The sequence below is a fragment of the Peromyscus californicus genome, unplaced genomic scaffold, assembly GCF_007827085.1.
Source record: "Peromyscus californicus insignis strain IS unplaced genomic scaffold, ASM782708v3 Scaffold_13__1_contigs__length_99412109, whole genome shotgun sequence".
Taxonomy (NCBI): domain Eukaryota; kingdom Metazoa; phylum Chordata; class Mammalia; order Rodentia; family Cricetidae; genus Peromyscus; species Peromyscus californicus.
Window position 1 is genome coordinate 82,116,642 of NW_026294424.1, and position 26,487 is coordinate 82,143,128.

Genomic DNA, 26,487 nt, shown 5'->3' on the forward strand with positions numbered 1-26,487 from the left:
GACTTGACGGTGGGAGCTGGAGAAAAATTCTCCAGCTACAGCCTTCCATCAAAAACCTCACTTAATACAGTTAGCTGCTTTAAAACCCAGTGCTCTTGAATTTAAAAGAAAATAATGTATCAATTTAACTAGGTGGCTATGCATGAAAGCTCCTAATTCTGAAAATCTCCCCATCATTGGTATTCCTTACGATACATGTAAAGGATGAAAGGATGCTCAAACAGATTTGTGACTAGGAGTGATGAGAGCACTGTATTTCATAGCAAGGGACAGGGGAGGCTAGGATTTTATAGAGTTGCAAGTTTAGAGACTGAAGTTTACAGGTTTTTTGTTTGGTTTGTTTTTTCGTGTTTCCTGGGTCTCAAATTCTTGAAAGGTGGTGGTGATGGGCCTATATATTTGGAGGAAAAATGGCGATTGTGAGTGGATATTTCGGTTGCTAACGGCACCTTGAGAGACCTCCTTTCTGCACACAAACCCAGTGTCATAGGCAGGCTCCTGATAGAAGGTGTTTCTTTTTATACCAATATTTAGATCACCACGTGCTTTAGTTATGTTTCAGGGATAATAAGAAATGAAGAAAGAAAGAAAAAAAAAGCTGTGCATCTCTTTCCGTAGGTGATGTTCTACCCAATTGTGATTGATGACAGCAATGCTGCTTAAAACATTTTCATGTGCCAGGAACTTGTCCACCACGTCTCTGATCAAGATCCTGGGAAACGCATTGCAGTGCAGCTGTACCGTTAAAAACTGACTCTGGAGTGGCCAGTGAAAGAGAATAGTGAGTTTATTAGAATCAAATCAAATCAAATGAATGAAGTGTGTAAGACCCTGCCACTTTGTGCTCTGCTCACTTCTCTTCAAGGGTTTCCCCAGCTCCCTCAGCTGTTCTGTTTCCCAATAGCCAGGCAGTATTCAGGCATGCCCGGCCCCTGTGATGGAACCAGACGCTCACAGCCATCATGTCTTCTTACTCGCCATTGTCCTACTCTGAGTAGTGAGGACAGATGCCATTCCAGCTGTTAAATATTTTGAATCTCACTTTCATCATTCCTGTCCCAACACTACTTAAGAAAGTGTTTGTTTCCCACTTGTTTACGGGTTTCTGTGAACTGACAGTTTCAAGGACACTGCCTTAGAGATCAATTCTGTTTGAGGCAGGAGCCCTGTAAGGTGGTTAGGATGCTGACAAGGTTGGTGGAGTGGAAAGGACTCGAGCATCTCTTGGGAGTTAGACTTAAGGAGAGTTCCTGCTATAAAATACTTTCTCCTATCTGTGCACATCAAAAACTTACAACATATTGATTCCTTTGGCTTCTACTTTCAGCCCACATGTTATTTTTCCCCCAAAAGCAAGTATTTCTGGGAAAGGGAACAATAAATTCAAATCACTTTAAACTATTAGACCAATTTGGAGATTAATCACATGAAACGTAGCAATACAAATACATGGAAAAGAATTGAAAGATAATATAAAACTAGGGCACTGTGGCCGTGTCTCAGAGCCCTAGAGTCCATGAAGAGTTTGAGTAGAAGCAGGGAGAGTCCTGAGCTGGTGGGAGAGGCCCGTGGAAACTGCTGTTTACCTCCTTCCTGTTTGCCCAGGTAGGTTTTCCAGAGCCTGATTGAGTAGATGGTGGCAGCACGATTTATTTTAATTATGCAGTATGTCATCTTCTCTGGCATCATGAAAGTTAACGAAACAGCAAACCAAACAACTTATGGTGAGACACAAGCGAGGGAGGCACTGTGTTTATTGTCCCGAGCTTCAGTTCCCAGACGGAAAGTCAAGAGAACCGACTTGGCTGGTGAGATGATGCAGGAGACGTCACAGGCGACATATTCCTTGTACAGACACCAAGGAGCTGACTGAACAGCAGGGAGAGAGAGAGAGAGAGAGAGAGAGAGAGAGAGAGAGAGAGAGAGAGAGACAGAGAGAGAGACAGAGAGAGAGACAGAGAGAGAGACAGAGAGAGAGACAGAGAGAGAGACAGAGAGAGAGACAGAGAGACAGACAGAGAGAGAGACAGAGAGAGAGACAGAGAGAGAGCCAGAGAGAGAGACAGAGAGAGAGAGAGACACAGAGAGAGAGACAGAGAGAGAGAGACACAGACACAGACAGAGAGAGACAGAGAAAGAATACCATTTTACCCTAAAGAGCCTGCCCCCGTATTAAAGTCTGGATACTTAGGTGGGCCAGTTTTCCCCTCTTTTCCCTTTCAGTGATTCTGCATTTGCCTGTGATGTTCACTCACTATTCACTCCTTGGTTTATTCGCCTATACGTCTGTCTGTCTCAGCACAGTGGAAGTCAGTTTAATACTAAGGGCTGATACTAAGGACTAAGCTTGGTAAATGATGACTAGAAGATCTGGACGTGTTTAAAGATCTGTACTCCGCAGGACAGTATTGCTGTCTTGAGAATTCTTTTACCTGAGAGGCTTTTAGCAGAGAGTTGTAGTGGATGTCAAAACACTGCTCAAAATTGTCTGCATACACCCAGTCACCAGTTTCACTGTCGAGAGAGCACGTATAGAACTAATTATACTCCACTATGGAGCCCCAGTGCGTCATTCTACTTTGTGTGTTTCCCAGCAATTAACTTTAAAAGGGCTAACTAGCCCCCGTGTGCCCCAGTGTCCTCATCTAAAATTCGCGGATACTAGCGCTACCTACCTCAAGAGGTAGACATACAGTAAGTATATGTGCTAGCATTGAAATACTGCAAACTTCTTGTTACTTCACTTACCAAAAAGTACAGCCAGTCTCTCCTACCCCTTGGATAAGTCTTTGGACTTACTTGGTGAATAGAATAAAGACATGGAAAGAATGCAATCTGATATCTGAAACTCCGTTGGAAAGAGGAACTGCTGTAGGAAGCTCACTGTGAGGGCCGCCATGTGAAATGCTTGCCTGGCCTGGGGCTGGTTGAGGAGAGCCCACCATGGAGCCCATGTATTCCACACACCAGCTACTTGATTCCTTCCAGCCTAAGGGCTGAACACAGGAATGCAGTAGTCTTGAAGGTTTCAGCTGGTCATAGTCTGCCTGCAACTGCAATGGACGTGTTTATTGCTGTTGCTATTGCATGTAACTGTTTATAATTGTTATTGTCTCAAACTGCTCTTTCAGGGTAGTAAGCTGCTAGGTGGTCATCCACAACACTAATAGAGGGTTAAGTACTTTTCTGATTCAAGGAAATACTGAATGCTCTCTTAAATAAGTCTTTGCTGTTCCCTAGCACATGCCACTGTTAGTGTGTTATCTCATCGAAACCTTTTACCTGGAAGTTCCATGTGATAGGAATCTTTTAAGTTTAACATTTTCTTTGACTGATGAATCTGTTTCCCCTATTGCATCTTCAATGCCTGAGATTCTCTTCCATCTCTTTTATTCCGTTGGTGATGCTTGCATCTATAGTTCCTGTTTGCTTACCAAGAGTTTCCAGTTCAGGATTCCCTCCATTTGTGTTTTCTTTATTGCTTCTATTTCCATTTTCAGGTCTTGAATAGTTTCCGTTATCTGTTTGTTTGTTTGAATTTATTTTGGTGATTTATTGATTTCTTCCAATTTCTTGTTTGTCTTTTCCTCAATTTCTTTAAGGGATTTGTTCGTATCCTCCTTAAGGACCGCTATCATCTTCATAAAGTAATTTTTAAGGTCATTTTCTTGTGCTTCAGCTGTGCTAGATAGTTCAGGTCTTGTTGCTGTAGCATAGCTGGGCTCTGGTGATGTCATGTTGCCTTTTTGTTATTGATTATGTCTTACACTGGTGTTTAGGCATCTGGATTTGGGAATGATTATAGGTCTGGGTGTTGATTCCTGCATTTGTCTTTGTTAGATGAATGTTTTCTTCCTTTGTTTCTCTTTCCCCCCTAGTCTTCTGACCTAAATGGCTGAGGGTTCTGGTGAATAGTGTGTCTTCAGGTCCAGTAGGGCGTTCTCTCTGGGTTTATTGGGGCTAGGGGTCCCTAGGTCCAGCCTGGCTTCTGGTAAAGCAGAAATCTCCCAACGTTGTAGACCAGGATATGGAGGGGGGTAGGTGGGCTGGGGTTGTTGGGCAGGCTTTAAAGGGTTTTTGTGGGTGGTACACAGTGTCTTACCTGGTGTTCCCAGGACCAGCCTGGCCTCCCATAAGGCTGCTGGGGCTTTGGGCCCTAGTATGGAGCCCAGGTTGGGGGAACAGTCTGGGTTTGTTGGGCAGGTTTTAAGGAGTTTTAGCTGGTGGTGGGCAGTGTCTTACATGGGGTTCCTAGATCCTGCCCGGCCTCTGGTAAAGCCAAAGACTTCTTCCAAATTAGTAGGCTGAGATATGGGGCCCAGGGGTGGGGGTGTTGTCTGGGGTTGATGGACAGGCTTAAAGGGGTTTGGCGGGCAGTGGGCAGTGTCTTCCCACTCCCTCCCTCCCACATTTCTCCTCTTTATTCTCTCTGCCTGCCAGCCCCACCTATCCTTTCTGCCTTGCTGTTGGCCGTTCAGCTCCTTATTAGACCATCAGGTGTTTTAGGCACAGTAACACAGCTTCGCAGAGTTAAACAAATGCGACACAAAAGAATGCAGCACATCTTTGCATCATTAAATAAATATTCCGCAGCACAAACAAGTGTAATACACCTTAAACTAATATTCCACAACAGAATACATTTGGTGTATGTGTAAAAAAGTGGTCAAATTGACAAAAATTATTAAAATGAATCAAAGAGAATAAATGTTAGAACTTTCCTGTTAGCTGCAAATTATTATGAAAAATGCATTTCAAATGATTTGGTGTTGACTGTTTTATTAAGATATGTTTTAACATATTTATATATAAGTTATATGTTGTGTATACATATACATGCACACCATAATTATATAAATGTTAAAATAGATCTTAATAAAACAGCTAACACTAAATCATATATATATGTGTGTGTGTGTGTGTGTATAAATATGGGTGCAGGTTATGAAACTAGGAAGGATGAAGGCAGGAGGAAAGGAGGTATTGAGGAAGTGGGGAGAATAGACTACATATGACATAAACGCTGAAAGGAGACGACAGGGGTGGAAGGGTAACCAGGCAACCAGGAAGGCTGAGGGGACTGGGAGAAGAGGAGAACAGAGAACCCACAAAACAAATTAATCAAGCATAATACTTTGTATACTCATTTTAAGAATAAGTAAAATTAGTGGGGTGATGGTGGCGCATGCCTTTAATCCCAGCACTCGGGAGGCAGAGGCAGGTGGATCTCTGTGAGTTCGAGGCCAGCCTGGGCTACAGAGTGAGTTCCAGGACAGGTTCCAAAACTACATAGAGAAACCCTGTCTCGAGAAAACAAAACAAAACAAACAAACAAAAAAGAATAAGCAAAATGTAGAATAATGGAAAAGATCTCATTTCAGAATCCCTTTCTGTAGTTACCTGCATTTAGACATGTCATCCACAAGGTGGAGGCAAAGAGTTTTATTTGAACTAGGCAAGTTAGGAGTCTTTATAGCACAGCATACAACAGGTGTAATACAGCAAACCCATTCTTCTGATGTTGAAGACCGTGGAGCCAGGCATTTAATTTAGACGTTAAAAACTTTCTTAAGGGCTAGAAAAGTATAAAAATCTCCACCCAGGTAGCAGATACTTGCTAGTATGCTTAAGTTATAAATAGTAGTGCTGTTGGAATGATGGGTGGAAAGAGAGATTGTAATTAGGTGCTTTTCTAATAGGAAAAGGCATTTTTAAAATCTTGGAAGAAATAAACAAGTATGAAACAGCCTTCGGAAAAGGAAATATTTTTATTTTATTACCCACAATTGGGAATACTTAGTGGAAGGTGAAATTGTCACCCTGTCACTAAGGAAAAGAATATTAAAAATGCAGTGCAGTGGCAGCTACAGATAATGCAACCCCATCAGTTCACCCTTGCTGAAGTGTTATCAGCCACTTAGACAACAGATGAGAGCCATGAATTGGCTGTTCTCAGGGATTATGGTGGCACAGGGATCAAATCTTAATCTCAGCGGTGATGCTTGGGAGAGGATATTTTGTATTTCTGTTCAATTCTCCATATGATTCTAATGTGAGGCAGGGTCCTGTTACAGGCAGGGCTCTGTAAAGGGTCCAGAGACTTAACAAACAACCTTCCAAACCCTTCTTTTCCAAACCCTTGTTTCCTTCTAGCTATCTCTATCCCAATGGAAATTGATAAATGTCAAATCTGATCAAATTCTTGTGTTACTTGGGATTATCGTCCTTGAATTAAATGACATAAAAGCTTTTCCCATGTTTCAAAATCTAAATCTCCAGAATAGGGAACCTTGCTTCTGAAGAATTTCATCATGAGATAATAATAAACTAACCCTTGTGGAGAGCGTTTAAGACCATTAGGGTCATGTGTAAGAGTCATCTATGTGATGACCTAAGCATCCAAAAAGCACAGTGACTGAGTGCTACAGTGTAAAAGACTAAACTCTACAAAGGACAGCAGTAGAGAGCTTGAACACTAGTTGAATTTTTTTTTGAAAAAAATGTATTATTTATTGTGTATACAGTGTTCTGTCTGCATGTATGCCTGCAGGCCAGAAGAGGGAACCAGATCTCATTACAGATGGTTGTGAACCACCGTGTAGTTGCTGGGAATTGAACTCAGGACCTCTGGAAGAACAGCCAGTGCTCTTACCCACTGTGCAGGCTTTGGTGAGAATTTGGTGAAAGCTGAAGCTAGGTATTGCAGTCAGATTAACATTTACCATCAGTCAACTTAAAGAAGATGGACATTCAACTCATTGTAGCTCTTAAGAGATGAAACAAGTTTCCATGCACGGAAGAATTCTACCTCATCTGTAACGTGGACATCCTTCCCCCGTGTCTACACTGTCAGCCTGCCCTGTGGATGGCAGACTTACCAGCTTCACAATGGGATAAGCCCATACCTTAAATCCAATCTATCCTTTGTCATTTCCTAGGAGAACCTTGGTACAACTTTTGTCATTCTTAGAAACACAATCGAGTTTTGTTTCCTTGTGATATAGTGAGGACTCAGACAAGAAAACAAATTACCTCTTGGAATCACCTATGGTTGACAGTAGATGGAAAATGAAAAATCGTCCCTTAATGTTGGACAGCATTTAGGGGTATCCTACCAAAAGACAACTGCTTCACAGGAAGTGGAACAGCAAGGGCATGAACACAGACATAAGACTGAAACCTAACACTCCTACTAAAGTGATGGAACACTTAATATTCTTAATACAACAAAGCACAGTAAAGATGAGTTCAATAAAACTAGTGAAAACACCATTTTAGTCAGCTGTGTCAAATTTATTGACTCCTTAGTGACAAAAGTACTTGGGTATCAGTACTCAGTTCTATCTGATCAAGCCTAAAATACCTGAGTAAACTGGAGCAGGTTGCAGCAGTTCACACATAAATGATTTGTGAATATTATTTCTCATCTAAAAACAGGGCACGATTTCTCAAAAATTGACAGAGCAATAATTCTGGGCAGTACTCACACAAGGGGGCTGGCAGATAAATAAATTTGGGAAATGATGACTTATATAGAGTAAATTACGGCTCTCCAAAGAAGAGGTAAAATTCCAGAACAAATTTGATTTAAGAATCTGTCCTTCAGATATGCCCACAAAACTTCCACGGAATGTTAATTGGAGGTATGTCTGTCCTGCCTTTTGCTTCCTATGACCTTGAGCTCTAGTTCCTTTTTTGTTTTGTTTGTCAAGACAGCTTTTCTCCATGTAGCCCTGGCTGTCCTGGAACTTTCTCTGTAGACCAGGCTGGCCTCAAACTCAGAGATCCACATGTCTCTGCCTCCCTAGTGCTGGGATTAAAGGTGTGCTCCACCACTGCCCTGCTGAGCACTAGTTCTTTTTGGAGTCTGTCTTCTCATTTTATCAATGCTCTACTACTTCGAGTTATTTGAGACTTTAGAAAGGCTTTGTTTTTGTGAGAGGATTTTTCAAATGTCTGAAATGTTGTCTGTCTGTGGCTAGTTGGTTTTTTGACGTTGGGGCATCTCAAGAACTCCATTTGAAGTCAGTTTCTCATTTTGGAACCTTTGTATCCCACACACTTTCTGCCACAGAGGCGGCAGGGCACAGGCGGTTCATTCCCTTGGTAAAAGTGCAGGCACTTCGCTTGGTTTGATGAATGAAGTTCTCCTGCTGGACTTAGAACACTGAAGAGTGGCAGAGTTGATTGTGCTTAACTTAATCCTGATTATATATGCCGTAGAACACTTTTCGCTTTTACTGTTTAACCACATCTGCCATGAGGTGAATTCAAATTTTCCAGTGCGATTAACTCTAGAGAATGTTTTCCTTGGCTTTTTCCTTTTTTTTTTTTTTTTTTTTTTAGCTTCACAGATATAGTTATTCCAAAAATACGTTTTTCTTCCAGGAAGAATAAAGAATCAGGGCACCTTTATTTTCCCTGAGCAGAGAACACACACATAGAAATTCATGCATATTTTAAGTACATGGTAAATGGAAAGTAAGTACATGGTAAGCTGAAATTTTGTGATATTCTAGAACTTACCTTGCTAAATGGCTTTCAGGAGTCATTAGCAAAGGTAAAAACCCAAACCAAAATTAAAACAAACAAACAAAAAAAAAAACATGCTTCTCCTCTCCTTTCAAGCTGAGGAGAAGTTTCATCTGCAAGGCAGATAGATATTACAAAATTAACTGCTGAAGCTCATAGCTGGACCTGAGAGGGTGGTCCAGGTGGTGTTTTGTTTTTCTTTTAAGGAGTGTGATATCTCAGGCTGTTTGTTAGCAAGAAGGCTAACTTTTCTTTAATGGTGCATACGAAGTCTGAAAGAACAGTCAGGGAATGGAGTAGAGCCTGCTGGGGATTGCAGAGGTGATGCTCATGTTGGAAGTGTTTCAGAGAAATAGCAGAGATCTAGTGAGAAGCCTGGCATCTGTGGCTGGCTAGAACAGCAGCATCACTCTCCAGTGTACTTAGGCTTTGCACTATATTCCAATTTATTTATTTATTTATTTTTATAATTCATCACAAACATTGTAGCTGGGAAAAATGGAATGATCTTGGTGGTCTTCCTGGAAGCTCAGTGGCTTGGCTCAGATTTGGCTACCAGTGGCTATTTTCCAGGCTGGTCCAGTTCTAGATCTGTGAGAAAATGGGGATAAATGGTGCATTTGAGAAACATCAGATGCATACAAGGCCATATTCTTTTGATCTTTATAGTAAGCATAAAACTGTCTAGCATGACCCATTTGTCCTTTATAGTCCATTTTGGGAATGAGGGATTACAAGTAAGAAATTCCCAATACCCAAAGCAAAAGTTATCCTTATTGCATACACAATCTAGTGAGGCCTGTGTGACTGTCTGCTCTATGGGAATAATCACTGTCAGAGCAAAAGAGAAACAATGGATAAAAGAGCCCTGGTTGTGGTTTGGGTGTTGACTGTCCCACAAAGGTCATGTGGTCCTATGCTGGCTAATTTTATGTCAACTTGACACAAGATAAAGTCATCTGAGAGGAGAGAACCTCAGTTGAGAGGTCTCTATAACATGTCTCTATAAGATCTGAATGTAGGCAAACCTGTAGGGCATTTTCTTAATTAGTGATTGATGCAGGAGGGCCTACCCCATTGTGGATGGGGCCATTCTTGGGCTGTTAGTCCTGGGTGCTATAAGAAAGCAGGCTGAGCAAGTCATGAGGAGCAAAGTCAGTAAGCGGCACTCCTCCATGGCCTCTGCATCAGCTCCTGCCTTTAGATTCTTTCCCTGCTTGAGGTCCTGTCCTGACTTCTCATGATGATGAACAATGATGTGAAAGTGTAAGCTGAATAAAAACCTTTCCTCCCTAACTTATTTTGGTCACAGCATTTCATCACAGCAATAGACACCTTAACTAGACAGGTCCCAAGGGAAGAGATGGACCCTTGGAAGAGTGGAGTGCAGTAGGAGGTCCTTAGGTCATTAAGGATAGGTATTCTTAAAGAGGACAATGGGATACTAGGCCCTCCCGGCTTCTTCCTTTTTCTCCCTTTGATTCCTAACCATGAGGTTAGCAATTCTCTGTGCCACATGCTCCCCTCCACTGCCATCTGCCATCTGCACAAAGGCCGAAAAGCAATGGCACTCCATGAAACTTATGAGCTGGGACACCTCAGACAGTGAGATGAAATCAACCTATTTTTTTAAATAAGTTGATGATTTCAGGTATTTTGTTACATTTGCGGGAAGCTGAATTCTAATGCCCCTGGTCATGGAGTTGAGAGATCAGTTCAGTGGTTTTTATTTCAGTAAGACATTGTTGAGCATGGGATGGGTCTTTTTCTGGGTTTGGTCGTTTTGTTGCTGCTGTTGTTGGGTTGTTGGTTTTTGTTTGCTTTTTTATGTGTGTGTGTGTGTGTGTGTGTGTGTGTGTGTGTGTGTGTGTGTGTGTGTATTTATTTACAAAAAATCTTGTTTGTATTATGACAAAATTCATTTGCCCTTGTTCTGTTTCTTTTCTAAGATAGCAGGAAGAAAATCTTCATCTGCGACTTTATTCACTGAGGTTATCCCTTGGAGAGAGGATGTGACAGAAGTTATGAACATGCTCTTAATGTCATTTCTTAGGTCTCTGTCACACTGTGAGCAGTCTGTGCAAGGTGTGATTCAGGTATCTAGAATATTTTTCACCTACAAGGTAAAAGAACTCTTTTATCTTTGCATTCCAGGGAACTCTAATTTCCTCCAGAAAGAAAAAATGCCTTGTTTTATTAGATTGAAAAACTTCCTCCCTCCTCAATAGAGAATCACGTTGGGGCCCTGAAGGCTTTCCTAAGAAAACAAATGTCAAGATGAACACTCCAGTTATGATAACACTTTTAAAGCAGGAAATAGAATGTGTCTGTTGACTGTATCAGAGATGTAACTAGGGATGAGAACATGTAGAGACAAACTATTTCAGCTTCTATTCAATCTCTAGCTGGGCACTAGTGGGCTTTCATTGAAAAAGTGTTACGTGCCCAGTCAAAGTTTCCTTAACAGTGTTAGGGTGTCAGAATCGCCGAAAAAAAAAATGAGTATCTTCCAATTTAAGATGTGATGAAAAGACTGGCCTGTTTAGGGGGAAATACTCAATATTTCTGCTGGTATCATTGACTGCGAAACTGGGTACAGAATGTCTATCTCAGGACTCAGTCATCTCAGGGTAGTTTCCTGTTAGTGGAATGCCTCCAGAGTTATTCCATAGTACCACAGTATTTTTCCTAGAGCCCAAGAATCACAGTGTACTGGGTGTTGTATGAAATTTAATAGGAAAGTTTAGGATGCAGTATCATATTCTGGACATGATACCTCAGTCCTATAACCTTGTGAATAAGGTGTAATTCTTTCTCAGAGCCACAAAACCATCTTGATACAGTTGATCATTAGTAGCTCTTTATCCCAGATTGTGTTTATGACCAGCAAGACATGGCTAAAATTGGTTTAGAAATGTTCAATGCATTTTGTAGAAATTTACAGAATGGTGTAAATGATTTTTGAGTTTTTATTCAGGTGATCAAAATGCATTCCAATGGTCAAATAATGATAGTACAGAAATTTAAAGATTATTTAAAGGTTAAAGAAAAATACTAATTGAGGGGAAATGGCACAAAATATCTATAAAAGATAAAAATAATGACTATTAACTAGAATAATCAGCATTTTGGAATTTTCATTGATGTATTACTATGTTAAAATTGAGTTTATCCCTTTATTTAGTTAACATTAAAATATTCCTGAAAGCTGTTAGGTTAAAAGAAAATCTCTTTAAATATAATTAGTTTCATGTTTTTTACTTTGTTTTCTGTTCAAAATATACTTATTTATTTTGTGTATATGGTGAGCTCATGGGCCATGATGTATTTGAGTGAAGGTCAACTGGTAGGAGTCCACCATGTTGGGCTGGGGGATCAACAGGGCTCATCAAGTTTAACAACAAGCACCTTTACATGCTGAACCATCTCATCCACCCTACTTTGCTTTCCTAGATGGATATTTTCTCCTGTTTCTAAGTGTCCTCTGAGAAGCTAAATCTATCTTCCTAAAACTTTGAGAAAATGTGCTCTGAGTTACTGGAGAAAAAACAGCTTGGTGAAAACAGATTTAAACTGAAATGATCAGAAGGCTTTCTAAACAACCTTGATTCTTAATTAAAGCTTCAGATGCCTTGAAGGGTGGCTTGTGAAGTAGACATAATGTACTTGAATTTTCAGTCTATAGAAATTCTCACGCATGGATTGTGATGAAGGGAAACTGAGTTCATTTAAAAGGGGGTGTAGATAATGTATCAGCAATGGTCCAGATACTGTTTTAATTCTATAACACATACAGCATGAATAACTTGTATTTTGAGTTCTATTCTCCAGAAGGTAGAGAACTGACTTTGCTGTTTGTCTGGGTTTTGAATTTTAGGAATAGAAGCAGCAGGGGCAATGAACGCTCTTGCTAGCATCCCTGCTGATATTTACTTTATTATGTTTAATAGACACTAACACTGAAGTAGATACTTAAATTTTCATTTATAAAGAATGAAATATGAGCTGTATGGAATATGGATCGATTGGTTCAAGCTGGCAAAGACAGAAAAATGGAGTGGGGTTTTTAATTTAGATTCGATGGTTCTAGAAATGAGTTTCTTTGCCCAATTTCATGAAAAGCCTGACTAACACAAGTCAAAATCATTGTTTATAACATTTAAAAATCTCAGCTGTATTAGTTTTTAATGAACACAATTGAACTGAGAAAAGAACTTTTGTTGAAGGGCGTAGAGTTGAGATCACCTTCAGTTTAAAGCATGGGTTATGTACAATTAGAGTTTTGCAGTCTAAATATCTTCATTGGTCACTTTTAAATGATTGAAAGCATAATATCTGAAGGAAGCAAGTAGTGCTGAGCTGCAGAACTCTGCTGAGAATTTTAATGCTTGATGACCTTATCTTTAAACTGTTTTTCCTCTTGATGTACACCAGGATCCCTTCCATGACATTTATGGTATCATTATCCTAGATAATGGCATTATGATGGATGAAGTATGAGGCTGGGTATCTGAGAATCTGGAATTATTATTAAATATGTCAGAAGTTATCTGTGTACATCTATAAGTACTGAAGCTTTCCTCAAGGCTTACTATGCTCAACTGAAAAATGAATTGGAATGGATAATAAATAGAATAGATAAGTAGGGTAAAGTTTGCATCCTATTCTATGATTTATAAAATATGTGATAAAATTCTAGATTCCTTGATGATGTGTTTTAAATGTACTTACCCAAGACAGTTCATATGCACTGCATCAGGACTGCAGGATGTCTCTCATTTCAGCATCAATCTGATGATGAAAAAGAATGTTCTGTAATTTATCAAGCACTTTACTTGTAGGTTAAATCATGTGGAAGATACACTGTAGTTGGAGGGTTTCTCTGGTCCCACCTGTCCTGCCTTGCGGTCCAGACAAATCTCTGTCACCCTAGGTCTGCAGCCAGTTGTACCCAAGTAAACATACAGAGGCTTACAGTATTTACAAACTGTATGGCCTATGGCAGGCTTCTTGCTAGCTAGCTCTTATAATTTAACCCATTTCTATTTATCTATAAGTTGCCATGTGGCCGTGGCTTACTGGTACTTTCATATCTTGCTTCTCCTGGTGGTGCTGGTGTCTCTCTAGACTCTGCCTTTTTCTTTCCTGTCTCTCTCCTTGGATTTCCTGCCTACCTCTAAGCTGCCTTTCCATAGGCAAATGCAGCTTATTTATTTTTATTATTTATTAACCAATAGGAACAATATATATTCACAGCATACAGAAAGACATCCCCCAGCAGTGCACAGCATTTGCACTTGTCAATGGATAAGATTATAATGATAATACAAGTTTTTCATTATAGAATTTAAGAACAACAATAGAATTTAAGAAGTGCTAATTAGTGAGTGCACAGAACAGATAACAGAGGAGCTTGCTTTGTGCACATGGAGTCCTAGAGGTGCCGATTCTATTCTTAACCTTAAAGCCTGGTGAAAGAAACAGCAATTGGGGTTAGTCATTATCTGCACACAGTGGGGTAAGGGAAGAGAGCAAATTTAATGTTTGGAAGATTGAAAGTAGTTCAGGAGAGTGTCACAGAGGCACAGAAATAGTCATAGGAGGTCTGGCTGCAGAGAAAATCAAGGATCAAAATCTCTTGATTGTAAGAATAAAAGGAAATAAAATCAGACTTCGATATGGAAACAAGGAAGCACCACTGGATGAATATATTAGCCTTGTTTTTTTTTTATATAGTTTATTGTGATGTCAGCATAGAGATGGGATTGTGTGAGGAAGTGGAATCAGAATGGATTTGTGAGGTCAGTTGTGAATGTATAATCCAGGGGACAGACTACAGGAAACTAGGACAAGAATGTTGAAAAATATAGGATGGGGACTGGGGAATATTTAGAAGGCAGAGGTGGCAGGACTCAGGATTTGATTTGGTATATATAGAAAAAGATGAGAAATTAAGTATCACTAAATTGTCATTTGGAGACAATGGGTAAATGATGCTGATATGAATCATCAGTTTGTGAAGCACAGAGGTTTTAGATGGGAGGATTTTGGATTTTGGTTATGCTGTGAATGAGTTCATTGTGCTATAAGCAATCATGTGATGAGAAGAGATCACCATAAATGGTTGTACAGAGAGCTTGGTGCAGAGAGGCAAGGTATTGGCTAGAGGTGGCTGTTTAGACACTAACAGCACTCACAGAGAGGAGAACACTTAGGAAAATGTTGTATCACGGACTTGACAATCAAAGACAAACCGTGCAAAATGGAAATTTAAGGAGTAAGGAGAGGATGAAGAAAATATAAAATAGAACAAGAAAGGAAGATCATAGACCAACAATAGAGAATGCTAACATGGAGGCCATAGAAAGTGTATTAAGGGGCTGGGAAGACAGCTCAGGGAGTAAAGTGCTTGCCACATCAGCACAAGGACTTGAGTTTAAGTCCCAGACCCTGCATACAAAGCTGGATATGGTGGCACACATGTAGATGGGAGGGTGGAACTTGTTAGCCAGCCAGTATAGCCTAATCAAAATGCACACACATCCACAGGGACACCAGAGCACATATGCACGCACACATGAGCACACACACACAGTACATTACCTCAAAGAGGAAGGAATAGTTGTGGGTACCACATGTTTCACAGAGGAGGCTGATGAGGACTGAAGGATGTTTGTCAAGGTTAGCAAGAAGGACTGTTGGTGTGACTGCCTTGGTAGTGGCATGGTCTAGCTTCTGGTGGTACCATACCATTACCAACACAGTTACAGCAACAGTTCTGACATAGGAGTTGAGTAATTCAGAGAAGGTATAGGGAATCAGAGGACATACTGTTGGCCAAGAAAATAATAAGAGAAAGGAGAAAGAAAACTCTAAGAAGTATTTAAAGTATCATATTTATTAGTTTTGACACAAGGAAAAACAACTCTAGTATAAATTGGAAAGATTTAGCAAAAAGGAGATAGGGACTGATTCAAGGTAAAGAATTAGACGAAAGTTAGAGTGAATACTACCAACCAGATGCAGTTCTTGCTATTAATATTTTAACAATAGTAAGTTTGGATTTTCAGTCAGTAACTATTTTCTGACGTAAAGACTTGGCTTTTGTCATGACTGGCTAAATTGGAGCTGGAGTCTATGATAGTGGCTGGAAGAAAAGGAGCAGGAAACTGGTAAGAACAAACACTGGTTTCTAGAACAGTATAGGACCTGCTTCATCTTATCCATCTGTAACATGGATTTTAATGTACATGGTTGCTTTAGGTTATTCTATAAATGTTTATGCAGAGAGCTATTGATTCTGTTTAACATATCAAAAAGTCTTTACTGAGGAACATACTAACCTAAGGTGGGTATGCCATGGAGAGTATGCACTGGGAAAGAGCAGGTGGAAAGCACATCACTGAAATTGTCAGCCTAGCTCCTACTTGGCTGTTGGCATCTGTTTCTGTTAGCTGGATTCTAGTGAACAACTCCATCAATAGTAGCAGTTTTCTGACTCCATGAGGCAGATGTGTTTTGCTGAATTATTCTCACCAAGGTCCAGAAATGGAGTGGGGACATCAAATGTCTCAGAACTATCATACCTTCAATCAAGGCAAAGTGTTGATCTGACCTTTGGTCTCTTCTAAATGCCTTAAATGACTTTTGGAGAGTAATAGGGACAATGAGAAATGTAAACAAATGGGATCCCTCTGTTCTGACAGTGACCAACATGTATCTTCTGGTGGGTTAGGGCGAGTACTGATTGATTGAGATGCCAGTATAATCATTCAATATCTCAGAAGTCAGTAAAGCTCAGGACTAACATTATTGAAGCAACACAGCTGAATTGGGCTCCCTTCTCTCACATCTCAGTTGAGAGAGAGAGAGAGAGAGAGAGAGAGAGAGAGAGAGAGAGAGAGAGAGAGAGAGAGAGAGAGAGAGAGAACACAGTATAGCCTCCCACTGTGGCCTACAGGAGAAAACCAAGACACCTTTGTAGTAGTGAATAGGGAAGAATGAGAGCCAACTGATAGTGTCTAAAAGAAAGGCTAATATTTAAAAATGATTAACATTTTAACATTAAAAATATTTCTTCATAAAATAAGTCTCATGGTAAATATGTGGCCATTTTCTTATTATACTAAAACAAATTAAATGTAGCATTTTATAGTTAAAATACAAGAAATGGGCTGGTATCATTTCTCTACAAGTATTTCTATTTATCAGTCTACCTGCCTGTATGCCTGTGTATGTATTATTTACACTCACACATATATATGCATGAAACACAATGCTATAAAGTAGCATGTGTTCCAGGTAAATTGGACTCTGATGCTTGCACTGTTACTCTCTACTTTCATTTTTAGAACCCATTGTGGGTTCTAACCTATAGATTGAGTAAAACCTGGAAACTATTTTTCTTAGTTTCCTTACTGAGACAACCAGCAAGGTCACCACCACTCCGAGAAAGCCTTTCACCTGCACACACTTCAGGAGCATTCAGAACAGGGACGAAGCATTGGAGTTCTGGAACACTCTTGCCCTGAGAAGCAGAGGCGAGTGAGGCTTTCCTACCTGTGAGCTGCAGTAGAGAGGAGGTGAGTTGATGGAGCAGCACTTGGAGGCGAAGTCAGATCGCTTGTCCATCATGTCCTCCAGCTCTCTTGGAGAGGCGTTGGGTGTGTTTGTCTTCAGTCGCTCCGCCAGTCTGAGAAAACAGTTCTCTGTGAGGTTTCGCTGGAGGTATTGCAGGGTCATTGCTTAAGCACCACAACAGCTATTTCAGATCATGTACAATGGAAATAGAAATACTTGCCTGTCTTAGGAAACCTTATTTGTAAAATGGATTTTCAGTGAGCGTGTTGAGGTTAGAACTGAAATCTATAACTTGTTCAAATTTGTGCAAGCAAGCATAGAAATGCCACTGAATTTGCAAGCCAATTGTCTCTTTTGAAGTAGCTCATTATCTCAACATTAAGTGACGCCTTTTTCTATTTTCCCTGGCTTTTCACCTTTCTCCAACGTTAAATTTCAAGTTGCTTTAAAAGGTATCCTTCACAGGACTTGACTTAAGTTTTATGCTTTCTCTTGCTCCTCAGTTTGTTGCCTCAGTTTGGAGCTCACTATTCAGATGAACCGAAATGGGAGTGGGGTCCTTTGGCCCTTGTTCCCAGGGGTTTCACTTACTCATTTTCAAGATGGTGATAGGACTTGAGAAAGCCTCTCACTATTTTCCAGTTTGTACCACCTATGATCTTGGTGTCCCTTCACTTTCAGAGTGGCCGACTTAGCTTGGCTTATTACTTTCTCCAAGAAATACATGCCTAGACCAGTAGTGAGCAATAAGGGCCAAAGGGTGTGATAACACTTCCAAGCATAAGACTTTCACACTTTTCACTTTCACTTCATGGAGGTCACTGAGGAGATGTCCTATTCTGGGGTTCTTTAAGAAAATGTTTTTGTGAATCTGTGTGTTTACTTGAGACCTGGATTCCAACTGATTTAAAATGGAAATTTATTAAATTGTGTGGAAAACAGCACAATCTTTTTAGAGATTTTTCCCCTAAGAACCCAACACCATGTCTTTTATTATTATGGCCAATTATTTTATTGTTAATTTCTACTTAGGGAAATGCTTCCTCACCCGTTTAATTGAGAAAATAACTATTGTACCATGTTGTTGATAATTAGCATTGTTACTTCCAGTTCATAAGGATCACAGGCTGGCGATGGTTGACATCGGGCCAGCATGAAAGCTTGGTTCTTATCTGAGAACAAACATTGGCAGGTAACTCCAGGGTCCTGAATATTGACCAACTATATGTTCGTGTCTCCATTTTGAGTTAAGTCCCCTCAGATCACTTATAATTTATATTCTTGTGACTGTGTTTTAATTGGCCACTCACCCCATGCCCGTGGCATACCCTGGACTCGAGGAAAGAGTTCTGATCACCTTTTAAAACTTTCAACATTGCAGCCCTTCTTCATCTCTCACTCAGTACGCCCTGAATTTTCACTTGTACTTTTCAGTCACAGAGTTAGACAAACAGGACAGACACATTTGGAGGGTGAAGCCACGAAACCAGCCACTCACTTTTTCTTGTACTCGGTAAATGTGTTCTCAGAATAATCTGCACACATTTCCTGCCCCCTTTCAATGAAAGAAGTTAGTTGCTTCTTCAGTAGGGGACTCTGTAAAGAAAAAAAATTGCACATCAACATTCCTTGCATGGGAACACTGTCCAGGTGAGGCCATTAGATCAGATTTCCATGTCCCTGCACCAGGTATCAGCAAACTTTTTTTTTTTTGCATAAAGCCAGTTAATAAATGTTTTCAGCTTTGTAGGTCATATATGATCTCTATTATGGATATTCCACCCTAAATAGCAGTGATAACAGGCAATGGGCAAACAATGTGCATTGTGGTCCTCCAGTGTAACTCAATGGCCACTGCAATTTTAATTTTATTTAATTCCCACACAATGAAATATCAGTCTTCTTTTGACCTTTTTCCTTAGTAAGTGAAAAAATGCCATAAACCACATTTTGATTGCTAGCTTGCAGGGCAAGATTGCCAGGTTTGATCCCTAAGCTTCAGTCTGCAGTTTTGGCCTCCACTGTTGATAAGGAAACTTGGGGATGTGTACCTGAGTGCTGAAACAAGCGGCAGAGTCCTGTGCATCACAGCATTCACTAAGGGATTTCAGGGTGGTCTCCAGCACCTTGCTGAGGAATACTTCTGGAACGCGAGTCCTTCTGCTTAGTTCAAATGTATACCTGGTGTCAAACAGAAAAGGAGGGGATGCTTTTCAAGGTGCGTCTGGAGTTCAGAATCTGAGATGGGACCCATCTACTATCTACTACTATTCCACCTATCTACCGAGACAGTATGGACATCTTGCTTCTGATTGTCATGTTGTTTTCTTTGAGACAGCCCTGCTCTGCAGCCCAGTTCATTCTGTAACTCACAGTGGAGTGGGTCCTTCATCCTAGGACCCCCCTTCTGCACTTCCTGCCGCAGTCTCCCTAGTGCTGGGGTGACAGGCATGGACTCACATGCCTGACTATTTGGTTTTTGTTAATTTATTTTAATTTTATTTAAAATATAATTACATCTTTTCCCCTTCCTTCTCATTCCTAAAACCCCTCTCGTGTCTCTCTTATTTTTTCTCAAATTCATGGCATGTTTTTCTGTAATTATTATTGTAACATATGTGTGTGCATGTGAATAAATATAACCTGCTGAGTTATATTTCGTTTACTGTTGTTTAACTTAATTTGAAAAGGATTTAACACAAACCAACTCGCTGTAAACTGACTTTAGATTAGATGACATTTTCATAAAAACATTTTATTAATGCTGGGTTTAATAACTGTAATATACTATATATACAACAGGACATATATAAATATACCATGTTCCTTTATGCTCATATGGGCATGTCCTTTGTGAGAGTATAATACAATTCTCCCTGCAGCTAATGTTAGCTGGGTACTTCAAAGCAAGTGTTCTGTACAAAAATGTACACAGTCTTCCCCCTCTGTCTTATCTAACTATTGTCTATGAACTTATCAAATCAATTAGTATTTATAGGAAGAATGTACATTAGTTTTAGTTTTGTCTAAATTCTACTTTCTTATATAGGCAACTGACATTCTAACCATTTTTCCAAGCTGTAAATTATTTTTATGCTATAAGTGTGAAGATACTCTTAATATATATAACATACTGTATATGTGTTGATTCTCTTTAGTTAGATAAAACAAGATCAAGTCTCACTATTTCTATTTAATCTCTTATTAAGTAGCAGTGAATATCAATACTGTTAAGGAAAGAACATTCTAAATTTGATGTTTTACTTATTATCAAATGATTATTCTCCAGAAGCTTGATAAACTTTTAGTTGGTTTGTGTGTGTGTGTGTGTTTGTGTGTGTGTGTGTGTGTGTGTGTGTGAGAGAGAGAGAGAGAGAGAGAGAGAGAGAGAGAGAGAGAGAGAGAGAGAGAGGGGAGAGAGAGGGAGAGAGAGGGGGAGAGAGAGGGAGAGAGAGAGGGAGGGATTTGGAATAGAATATGGTCAAACTGGGCAATGACATGATACATATTTATGTTGCCATGATATGTGTATGGAGCATTTTATTGTATACGACACTTACGTTGACCTCCATTTCTAGATGTGTTTCTTATTGGCCGCCTCTGCACTAAGTAAAGCAATGTTGTCATTCTCAAGTCAGCTAAAGAGAACTCTACGTCAGAAAGGCCAAGCTCCTTCTGCTAGTACACACTAACGTCAAGAGGCGGACCTAGGAACCACAGGCTCCTTCTTCCTTATCCAAGTTTAAAGACTTGGAGCCTTTTAAAATCAGTTAACAAATGCTCAAGCTCCATAGATGATGCCGTATAAAGAGATTTGTGTTTGCAAAGAGGGACAGCTTGCTTTCCCCTAGTCTGGTCCCCTGTGGAGGCAGAAACACACCACACACTGCTCTACTTACTGGTCCATGGCTTGGGTGGTACTCTGACCACACAGGTCTGTCTTTGTGGGCAACTTGATGGCTGGCAATTGAAGTGGGTCAGCAGCTGGCATGAAGTAAGTGCACATAAAAGTGTCCATGGGTGTCTTTTCTTGACAGCACTCTTCAAACCTAGAATTCTTTATGAACGGGCTGCCACATATATTTGATGTGTGTTCAAGCAGCTACAAAGAGAATGGTGGAGTCGTGCAGTTAGTGTTCTTCTTGTTGGTCTCACTAAAAATAAAGCATAGGCTTTCAAAGCCCTGATATATTTATAAATGCCAGTGAGAATGCTCTTAGAAAACAAATGAATACGATACTTGGGAAGGGAGTTCGTTGATACATGAAAGTTTATCACATAAAGTCCAACTTCACTTCTGAGAGAGAGACAATGTTTATGAAAATTCCATATTGAATCTGGGTACTTTATGCTAACAAAAACAAGCAATAATTTATGTTTAAAATAATTAGGACCGGCCGGGCGGTGGTGGCGCACGCCTTTAATCCCAGCACTCGGGAGGCAGAGCCAGGCGGATCTCTGTGAGTTCGAGGCCAGCCTGGGCTACCAAGTGAGTCCCAGGAAAGGCGCAAAGCTACACAGAGAAACCCTGTCTCGAAAAAACCAAAAAAAAAAAAAAAAAAAAAAAAAAAAATAATTAGGACAAAGAGGACACTTAGCTATAATGCTATAAAGCATGTCGTTGCTTAAAATGCTGAAAAGCCAACACAAATGCAATAATTGAAGATTAGTTAAAGATATGAAGCACCTGGAGAGATGATGTAATATATACAGTTGATAATCCAGTGAAGTCCTAGTGGACATCATGCATCACAGCAAACCATAGCAAAGCAGCTATGCACACAGTTGTTCGTTTGCAATGGAAAGACCACACAGCACAATGCATCTATGCTAAATATGGAGACTGATCTTCATCTAATGTAATTACCTGAATCTGTATCAACTTGAGAAAATTATGCAAATTGAGAAAGTAGAAAAAAATTTGATATGCTTACCAAATTGTACAAAGTATAAAAACATTACCAGGCTTGGATAGTGTCCGCACTAATAAGACTTTATGCCATAGTAGAATTTTAAATTGTGTTCAATTTAAATATAATACTGAAAACTATAATTAAATTTAAATAACCATGTGTGGGTAATGGATACTCTGCACAGTACAGGGCTTGGGAATCCGGGAATCTTGTCCTTGTATGACTGGATTTTTGTCACTATTTGTGTGGTTTCAAATTACCGACCCCCTCATCTGTGAGTCATACTTAAGAATGTATTTATATTTCATAAATGCATGTAAGGATGCTGAATAATGCACATGAAAAGCAGCTGAGAAAACTGTCTGGCAGTCAGTTCACAGTACTCAGATCATCACATGATCACATGGACTGCCTTACCTCTCTGGCCATGCAGTCCTCTGAGGTAGACTCACAACATCTGGACAGGACTTGAGTAAGTTCTTCAGCTAGTGGCATTACATCCCCCAGGCTAGCAGTTGGCACTTTTTGGGCTAGTTTTATGAGATGGCTAGATAGTTAAAAATGAATTTGTTAGTTAACCCATGTTCTTAGCTTTCTAGTTTTCATTATAGACATGCTACTGAGAGGAATAATGTAGTCTTTGGCATCAACCGATGAATGGAGCACACCAGCCATGTGATCTGTGCTACATAGTAAAGTTACAATTCTCAAGATTAAACTATCCCCAGTGAAGGTTTTCAACTATTCAGCACTGAGACATAGCTTCTCTTTCAGCCAGATCTTCACACACGTTGGACTGAAGGCAGTCCATGATGTCAATGTGGCGTCTCACTGTCTTTTAAAATGCCTTATAAAATCACCTTTAATTCAGCACTTTTGTCACTGAGTTATAGAATGTTTTATGTGTCCTGAACATTACCTCCATAATAGTCATAGTTTGCCAGTGTTTTCCCTTATTGCCTCTTCCCTTGCTGATTATATCCTTTAGATAGAAGTATAAAGTTTGATACAGTTATTTTTGCTTTTGCTTTTCTTCTGTTTGAGAATCATATCTAAGGAATCATTGTCAAAGCCAAAGCCTTGAAGATGTCTGCCATTTTCTTATAAGAGTTTTATAGCTATAGATATTACATTTAGATTTTTAGTAAGTTTTTAATGGTGTGAGGTAAGGATCCAGCTTCATTCTTTTGCATGTAGCTGTCTAGTTTCTCAACACTGTCAGAGAAATTGCCTTTGCTGTGTTGTATACTTTTAGCACTTCTGTTGAAAATCATTTGACAAAATATACTAGTTTAGTCTAGATCTTCTATTCTGCTCAGGGATCTATACATCGATTTTCGTGTTAGTATCACACTACCTTGATTATTGTTGCGTGGTAGTTATTTTAAGCCTCACTGTTGTTGTTTTGTTTTGTTTTTCAAAAGTATTTTGTCTATCTAGAGTCCTTTGAGGTTCCCTTATGATAACCTATTCATTTCTGGATGGCAATGAAGTTTGGAGCTCGAATGTCCACCACATGGCAATTGTTTGAATTCAGGTGATAATGCTGGAAGGTGCTGGAAGCCTTGAGAGATGGGTCTTCTTGGGAAGTCTTTGGGTCATTGGGAATTGACTTCCAAAGGGCATTGTAGAACCTCCTCCACCTCTTCTTGCCATTTTCTCCAACTAAGAGCTGAGTGGTTTGCACTATCATGTGCTTCCAATCAATATGCCACCAGAGGCCAAAACAATGGGGCTAACTTACAATGAACTGGAACCTTAAAACTCGTACTGTGTATAGGTTGATTAGTTTAGGTATTTGTTACAGTAATGAAAATCTGATTAACAAAGACTTTTTTCATTTAAAAAATGCCATTATGGCTTTAAGAGCTTGGATTGACTACACACATTGATTTAAATAGTACATTTTATTTCATTTATTATTTCTAATATTTACTAATTTATTGTTTGAGACAGGGTTTTACTATGTACCCTAGACTAGCCTGAAACTCACTATGTAGCCTAGGTTAGCATTGAACTTATAGGCAGATATTACTTTCCTGCCCACCAGTTCCAAATAACCAACATGGAGACTTAATGCAAATTACAAATGCTCAGTCAATAGCTCAGGCTTGTTACTAGCTAGCTCTTCCACTTTAAATTAACCCATATTTCTTATCTACCCTCTGCCATATGGATTATGGCTTATTACCTCATTTTCTACACATCCTGCTTCCTCTGTGTCTGTTGGCATTTCCTTTGATTCCACCCTTCTTCCTCTCATCATTCAGTTTGGCTGTCCTATCTATACTTCCTGCATGGCTACTGGCCAGTCAGTTCTTTATTAACTAATGAGAGTAATATATATTCACAGTGGTAAGAAGGATTATTCCACAGAAAACTTATGACTACCCTCTTGCTTCAGCCTCCCAAGTGCTGGTATTGTAGGTGTGCATCACTTCACTTGGCTAGTATGGCATTTTCATAGTTTTAAGTCTTGTGTAGGTCCTTAAGTAGGGAGTGCCTTTCCACTTATGGTATCATCTTTGATTTCTTTGAGCAATGTATTATACCTTTCATTGAGCATGCTTTTACAGCATAATTTTGAAGCACTGATATACTTTTATGTTTGTATACTATAGTTGAGATATTTTCCATTCTAGAAACATTTAGAGATTATCTAGATTTTCCTTATTAAAAGTATGGCAGTAATATTTATAACTTAATCTTTGTTCACATCAAATGCTAATCCCTTAGAGTAAATTCCTGGACACTAATGCAAGTATAACCTAAGGTTAATTAAGGAATATATACGATGGCTCTGTATTATGACTACATATGTGATACTTGCAAAACATACCTTCTCAGTGTGAAAGAAGAATGAAGGCAAGACTAGAGAATGTGCCATAGAGTGTGTGTGGGGTTCTTTAGCGGGCTGTATTCTACAGCTTCTTTCACAAGCTTACAGAGTACAGAGTGGAGGAGCAAATTTCTAACCATGAAGATGGTATGGAGTCTTTACCTAAGCCTTGATTTCTCCTTTCCATATGCAGCATATTGTGAACAGAGTCTATTCGACAGAGTGGTGAGAAGTGATGACTGTTTAATCTGGAGTCTCTAGAAAATAACAGAGAATTATATTAGATAATGAAAACCAATGAAATACAGTATGAATAATTAGCAGAAAGGGGTGTTTTAGTTGTTTGATGTTTTAAAATCAATATAATGCTGAACCCTAGCACCACAATGTATTGATAGCTCCTTAATGGCATGAATATTTTCCACTTAACAAAATGCAATGAAGTTATTCTAGAGACTTTTGCTAATTACAAAATCTTAACTTTTCCCATTATTGAACAGAAATGCCAGTTTAGGATGGAAAAATAATATATAACTGTAATAAGTAAATGGAGCCTACCTCCTTCAAAAAGCATACAGTTGGGCTTGGAGAAGTACAGCAGGATCCAACCATAGAGAGATAACTCTTGGTGTAGCCGACTAAAAGTGGCAGAGGAGCTTGTCCATAATTACTGGAATATTCATATAGAAATCTGGGGGAGAAATGGGATTGATTAAATAAATTATAGGAAAACTCAACTTTTGTTAGTATTTTGATGAAGAAAATGTGCATGTTATATTGGTTCATATCTATCTATCTATCTATCTATCTATCTATCTATCTATCTATCTACTTATCTACCTATCATCTATCTATCTATCTATCTATCTATCTATCTATCTAAGTATTTGTATGTATATATGTATGTATGTACATATAGTGTGTGTGTGTGTGTGTGTGTGTGTGTGTAGGCTAGAGGTTGACATATGCTATCTTCCTCTATTGCTCTCTACTTTAGGTTTTGAGACAAGGTCTCTCACTGAACCTGGAGTTTACCATTTTGATTAGACTGGCTGGGTAGTAAACCCCAGAGATTGGGTGCCTTTGCCCTATCCCAGTGTATGGGTTCTGTGGATCTGAACCCAGGTCCTTATGCTTGCTCAGCAAGCATTTTACCTATGAAGCCAACTCTCCAGCCCATTAGGTCATGAAATCACTACAAATTTAAAGAAATAACAATAATACTGGCAACTATAAAAATGTATTTATTTTGAAAAATGGCTTCTTTAGTTCTCATGTTGTCTGTTTCAAGTGAGAGGTCATCTGTCTATTTTATTTTATTTACGGTCTCTCTAAGAGCATCACCAATGGTAGCTGCTTAGTAAAGTGCTTGTTGAATTAGTGATAGTGAATATAATTAGGGGAGTTACTCTTCATTTTCATTTAATTTTGCTATCCTAGAAAATTCTCATGTATAGTCAGCTTATGTGACAAGAGCAATCATTTCGATTCTTAGCAACACGAGTTCCTGGGGCTTTTTTTTTTTTTTTTTTTTTTTTTTTTTTGGTTTTTCGAGACAGGGTTTCTCTGTGTAGCTTTGCGCCTTTCCTGGAACTCAGTTGGTAGTCCAGGCTGGCCTCGAAC

General features: G+C 39.4%; 2 protein-coding genes across 2 annotated transcripts in view; one reads left to right on the plus strand and one right to left on the minus strand.

The window, feature by feature from the left end:
- The first annotated feature begins 623 nt into the window (after positions 1 to 623).
- Npffr2 (neuropeptide FF receptor 2) overlaps positions 624 to 26,487 on the plus strand; it is a 160,643-nt gene continuing 134,779 nt past the window's right edge. The window contains exon 1 of the mRNA XM_052735339.1: positions 624 to 781. The gene's annotated coding sequence lies outside the window, so the exon portion shown is untranslated. The remainder of the gene's footprint in view (positions 782 to 26,487) is intronic.
- The window catches only part of Gc (GC vitamin D binding protein), a 31,545-nt gene continuing 13,772 nt past the window's right edge, over positions 8,715 to 26,487 (minus strand). Inside the window, exons 5-13 of the mRNA XM_052735338.1 lie at positions 25,423 to 25,555; positions 25,027 to 25,121; positions 22,443 to 22,572; positions 21,012 to 21,214; positions 19,164 to 19,293; positions 18,611 to 18,708; positions 17,092 to 17,224; positions 13,264 to 13,323; positions 8,715 to 9,123 (exon numbers count right to left, since the gene is read on the minus strand). Of these exons, the coding sequence (XP_052591298.1) occupies positions 13,288 to 13,323; positions 17,092 to 17,224; positions 18,611 to 18,708; positions 19,164 to 19,293; positions 21,012 to 21,214; positions 22,443 to 22,572; positions 25,027 to 25,121; positions 25,423 to 25,555 (958 nt within the window). The 3' untranslated portion in view covers positions 8,715 to 9,123; positions 13,264 to 13,287. The remainder of the gene's footprint in view (positions 9,124 to 13,263; positions 13,324 to 17,091; positions 17,225 to 18,610; positions 18,709 to 19,163; positions 19,294 to 21,011; positions 21,215 to 22,442; positions 22,573 to 25,026; positions 25,122 to 25,422; positions 25,556 to 26,487) is intronic.